The 6000-nt window shown below is 37.7% G+C and overlaps 1 protein-coding gene across 1 annotated transcript in view; it reads left to right on the top strand.

The window, feature by feature from the left end:
* The first annotated feature begins 5735 nt into the window (after window positions 1-5735).
* LOC123319214 overlaps window positions 5736-6000 on the top strand; it is an 86813-nt gene continuing 86548 nt past the window's right edge. Inside the window, exon 1 of the mRNA XM_044906079.1 lies at window positions 5736-5966. Coding sequence (XP_044762014.1) covers window positions 5885-5966 — 82 coding nt within the window. The 5' untranslated portion in view covers window positions 5736-5884. The remainder of the gene's footprint in view (window positions 5967-6000) is intronic.

Here is a 6000-nt window from a genome sequence, read left to right as displayed (position 1 = left end):
ATATCTTTCCATTGGGGTATATCGGTAGAGCAAGATTCAAATCGGTAGAAATAACAAAAATTCGGTAGCTTCGAGACCAGTTGCCGATGACTGGACATAAAAACGATAGTCGAAACTGCCCTGCACAACGCTTGAAACGAGTCTCCAACGCGCGACGCCTCGCCTACGATTCTCATACTCAAAAGACGACGTGCAACATGCAACATGCGAAGAATGACAACCATCAACTTTCGCACTTATTGCCCACAGACATGAGAGAAAAGAACGCGGAATAATGCGCAAAGAACACTTATAACAGTAGTACTGCGAGAATTCGTCAGTTCGAAAATGTCATCAGTGGTAGATGAGGAATATTTTCTGATGGCATTGGCGTACGCTTGTTTGGTGAAAAAGAAGCAATTGAAGGCGCTACGAAAAAGGAAACCAAGGAGTAAATGGGTTAAAGAATGGCTTTTGAAGAGAGACCAATTTTCCCATATCAATCTTCTACATCTTTCTTTGGAAGTTGAAGACTGACAAAGAGAAGAAACTCATAATATCATAAATTCGGCACATAAACTTCATCCTCTCCTGCGCCCGATCATTTGGATTTCAATAATTTTTTTAATTCCCGTCGGAAACCACCACGAAGGGTGTTTTTGATTTTACCGATTCAATTGTTGCGAATTCTCAACATCTTTCAACTTAGCATGTGAGATATTATATGCGTAATTCTTCTTCGTTCGGTCCATATATTCTTTCGATTTTTCCACAAATATGGGAAGGACCTATTAACTTCGTAAGGAATTCGCGGGAGAGATTTCTCGGCGTGCAACATGCAACATGCAAAAAATGACAACCATCAACTTTCGCACTTATTGCCCACACACATGAGAGAAAAGAACGCGGAATAATGCGAGAATTCGTCAGTTCGAAAATGTCATCAGTGGGAGATGAGGAATATTTTCTGATGGCAGTGGCGTACGCTTGTTTGGTGAAAAAGAATCAATTGAAGTCGCTTCGAGAGAGGAAACTTCATCCTCTCCTGCGCCTGATCGTTTGGATTCCAATACTTTTTTGAATTCCCGTCGGAAACCACCACGAAGGGTGTTAATTTTTGATTTTACCGATTCAGCTGTTGAGGATTTTTCAACATCTTTCAACTTAGCAAGTAAAACATTATATGGGTAATTCTTCTTCGATCGGTCCATATTTCTTTCGATTTTGTTTTCCACAAAGATGGGAGGGACCTATAAATTTCTATGAACTCCATCTCCAGGAATTCGCGGGAGAGATTTCTCAGGTCCGACATCGTCCTTGGTGCATTTCGAGCCGAAACAGTATTGAAGACTGAAGCTGCAGCTGCTCGATTCGATTTGTTGTATGTTTATTGCCTACTGCACTGGTGTAGAAGTCCGTTCGTCCATAAAATCGGCCACACACGGACGTTCATGCTACGCGCAACATGCAATTTTTCAGGATGGTTCGGAAGAGATGAATGACGGACAACATGCAACATTCATGCCCACACACGAGCGTTGATGGTTGTCATTCTTTGCATGTTGCATGTTGCACGCCGTCTTCTCTCTGTGTCTGTGGCCGGCTTTAGAGTTCAATGGGATCCCCACACATTTGCATAGGCAGAAACGTCCCGGCGTACAAAAAATGCATCTCTCACTATTGTCAAACGAAAACAACCCTTGTACGGATTGCCTTAGAATGTCACTTGACATTGTATTCCTTTCACGGTGTAAATACCTATTGAAATTCGAAAATAGTTATTTATGTACCCTGGGCGAAAAACCGTCTATTGCAGTCGAGCCTCCAAATTAATAGCCGAGGCGCAGCAGAGGATAGCAAGCAGGCGAGACAATATAGACAGTTTTTCCCGACGTGATGCATATTAAATTTTTTCGTCGATTTCACATACCTTTATGAAAGTAAGAACCCGTTTTATGGCCTGATCTAGGAGTCCATAATTGCCAATTCCCTGAGCTCTAGTGAAGTGTTATCCATATCGCTATCACTATCCATTCTTGATTATACGAACATTCAAACCACCTACCTAATTCACTGGTAAAATCTAGCCGATTTCGTAAAGAATTAATTTGACAACATCAAAAGACAGTTATTGTCACAGGCACTTATGTTTTCGTCAAATTCTGTATCAACAAAATTGATTCAATCGTTCTGGGATTTAATATATTTACTCCATTCACGTTTATTTTAGCATTCGGTTGGCCATGAAATAATTTTCTCAAGTTTCTGTAACTAGAACGGAGTAAGGTTGGCACTCATGAAATGTCATTTATGTCATAACGCCGTTGCCACAACTAATATAAATTTTTATTACGAAAATGCCGAAAGTGATTGAAAAAAGAGACAGGGTTTCAGAAAGTGCTGTTTAGAATTCAGGTCTGCTTATTCAAATAGTGGGTAACCATGATATTTTAATATCTACAATCAGACGGTAGCGAAAAATTCAAGGTGAGTGAATTTATATAATGTTTCATTTGAATCTAAACGACTTATTTATATTTTAGCTGAATCTGAATGTTTCCACAATCAGAAAGATTGCGAATGAAGATGATGACCAAGAATTTCCTTATATTGAGAGACCTAAAAAAGTGGTGGTATCTGAGAGTTTTATTTTAGGGTGAACGAATGCGAAAAGTTACTACCTACAGGATTTTCGATGAATGTCATCGTGGAATAAGTTCCAGAAAATTGATTTTTCTATTTTCCATTTGTCTTGTCCTATACATTGAAAATGTTTGATGGGATGATTAATATAGAGTCATTTTCATTATATCAAAGTATTAAAAATAAACAGCAATAAATAAGAGCCAGTTGTCCTGTTTATTGATAATTCATGCGAAATTTCTGCTTGAAGGTGAAGTTCCTCTTGCCTTGAAACTTCCATTGATGCAAGATGATTTTTATTTTTTCAATTCTCCGTTAATTCCTTCAAGAGATACCATTCCCAACCACTGCATCATATATACATTTCATTTCGGGTTGATTTTTTTGAAATCTACAACTGATGTAACGTATTCAACCTCTAGCCAAAGAAGATTACATTAACATTAACTCTCCTCAAGCCACTGCATATTATGTGTCAATAATTCAATTCTCTTCCATAAAAAATATATATATATATATATATATATATATATATATATATATATATATAAAAACTATGTTTTGTATTTTCCATGCAAATAACTAGATTTGATGTCTCATAGAAATATAAAACGAGGTTTGTCTTCAATCAGTTTGTATAAACGTCAACTATGTTCGTCATATATATTCGACTTCGAACTTTCCGAAGTGATTCGACATTGTGATAAAATATATAATTACTGAGACTTTCACGTAGAACTGACAACATTTTAATTTGGGGATTTAAAACCCAAAAATGTTTTGACAAGTGCCATAGTAAGCCAAGTAAATCAGTACGAAAAGTACTCGCCTTCAAAAATGTCGACTTTTCGTCCGGAGATGTATACGTAAAATGTTTTTTTTTTCAGGTCGACTAAAAAGTATTAGCACTATTCGAGTTGGTTGAATCCGAATGAATTCTGTAATATGAAAAAACGTGAAATAAATTTAAAAAACTTCTGACGCTTCATTTTCTGATTGAATAATTCCTGAGGCGACAACAATGTCCTCTAACTCCTTTTTTCCCCTTCTCCAAAAACTATTTACCACAGAATGGTTCTGTGCCAGATTGAAGAAGAGACATTGTTGTTCTCGTCTATTACGTTGAGTTTTCTTAGGCACTTAAGTCAGCTTCCAGTCCATGACAGGAGCTCTGCAATGTTTTGATATCAGCTTGACTATGTGACATCATTGATAGTTCCTTTGAAGTTTTATACAAGGTTTTCCAATAGGGACTTGACAACTCTGAATTCAATTTGTGAACGCACTCTTCCACTAATCATCGAACTTTCCCTGTTAATGGATTCAGTTCAACATTTTCATCATGTTAAAGTACAGGAACGAAAAACGTCTCCAGATTACCTATAAAAATTCACTACAGAAATTCGGAGTCGGTGACCGCTACTTAACGCGTTAACTCCAATTTTCGGTAGTAATTCTCGCCCTAGTACACAGGCAGTAACAAGTTTAGTGCAAAAATTTGAGTCTACATATTCGTTGTGTGATGTTGCCGTGCCAGTGAGACAACAGGTTGGTCGAAGTGTCGAAAATATTGCTGCCGTTGAAACGTCCGTAGCAAATGAACCAAATCAGTAAATTCCACGTTCTCAAGAGTTGGGCATCGCCCAGACCACTTTATGGCGAATTTTGCTTAAGGATCTTGGTTTACACCCATACAAGATCAAGCTGACTCAAGAATTGAAGCCGATGGAAGCGACGTACGTTCTCCGATTAGGCTCTGAAAAAGGTGAGCCAAGATGATCAATTTCATCGCAAAATCATCTTCAGTGACGAAGCTTATTTTTGGCTCAATGAGTTCGTCAATAAGCAAATTATGCGTTATTGATCGGGTGAAAATCCATATGTACAAGACACACCACTTCATCCATAAAAAATAATATTGAACGCGAGATAGCAGCCTTTTCGGCCGAAATGTGTGGCCGAGTCATCGAAAATTACGTCAAATGAATCGACCGCTGCAAACATGCCCGCGGTGGCTATATGAACGGAGTCCAATTCCATTTATGAATGTTTTGATTGTACTTCAACCCGATAAATAAAGTTTTTGAAACATCTAAAATAGTTTGCATTTTATTTTGGAAAAAATTTGTCAAGTCCTTATTGGAAAACCCGATATCTGAACTTATTTCGATATCAAGTATTTTTTCCTGGAAGATATGAAGAGCAGGAGCTCATTTGGTGCTTGCCCTGTTTGAATATCTTTCTGCGATGAAGTATTTCCTTTGTCATTTCGGATTGAAGTTGATTTCTAATGGTAAAAGAATTATTCAAATCGGTTCATCACTTTTATAGTTCATCCATTATATAAAAACAGACAGTTCTCCACTCTCAGAACCACCCATTTTCTTCCAATTCGAACGTGTATGCAGAATTTCATTTCAATCGATTGAGGATAACTGCTGTAAAATTCAAGTTGCAGGTTTCAACCCAAATATACGTACATAAAGGGTGATCATCAAAGGTGACGACCAAATTGTATCACAGTGTTTTATCTATAAAGAAAAGTTCATTCACCCCAATACTCAAAAATAGAAAATATTTGTGTTTTTACTGATAATCGCAAAATTACAAAAGAAACGAAGATTATGGTGGGATTTCATTTTCCGTGATGTTTTCAACGTGCTCACGTATGTTATGTATTTCCATTTGCAAAACGAAGGTTGGATGAGGTTGCGGCCAAGGGTTTGGAGAAAAGTAAAATCAATATTATTTTCATATGATGAGGGTATTTGTCACCTGTTTTAGCTTATTCATCATCAACCCTTTATTTGTAGGGGACGCAGTGCTTTCACTACCGAGTCTCTGGCCTGTTTATTCTGTTAGTACATCAAATATGGAACCCCTCAAGGAACATTTTTTATTCTTTTCTATCAACATTTCGGTTCTTCGCTCTTCATACATGGATGAACGTCCGAAATGTCTAATTTCCTCATCGCTCCACTACCGGCGTCCTTCACAAGGAGAATTAGCAAATTATAGCACTCAAAACTGAACGAGAATGAAAAGTACAATCATTGACATTGGAAGACTGCTGGGGGGGCAGTGGTTGTTCTTGGAGGGGTTTCTCGGAACGTACGCCGTATAGACTACCATGACTCTTGAGGAAATAGCAACAAATCGGTTTTTCATGCGGCCACATGAAAGTGATATGAACACGTACGATACCAAAGCGTTCAACACGGAAATGCGTTAAGTTTGTTTACGTGAAAGTTAGTTAAATTGTATGTTGGATTTCGTTACGACTGAGATGGCAGATTTCGAAGCAAATTTGTGGAGTTTTTCTCGATTTTTGATGGTCTTAACCGGTAAGCTTGCTTTTCTCTTCAAAATAGTCGTCAG

Source organism: Coccinella septempunctata, chromosome 8 (assembly GCF_907165205.1).
Source record: "Coccinella septempunctata chromosome 8, icCocSept1.1, whole genome shotgun sequence".
NCBI lineage: Eukaryota > Metazoa > Arthropoda > Insecta > Coleoptera > Coccinellidae > Coccinella > Coccinella septempunctata.
Note: the sequence above shows the minus strand (reverse complement) of the source record. Positions and strands in the feature narration are given on the sequence as shown.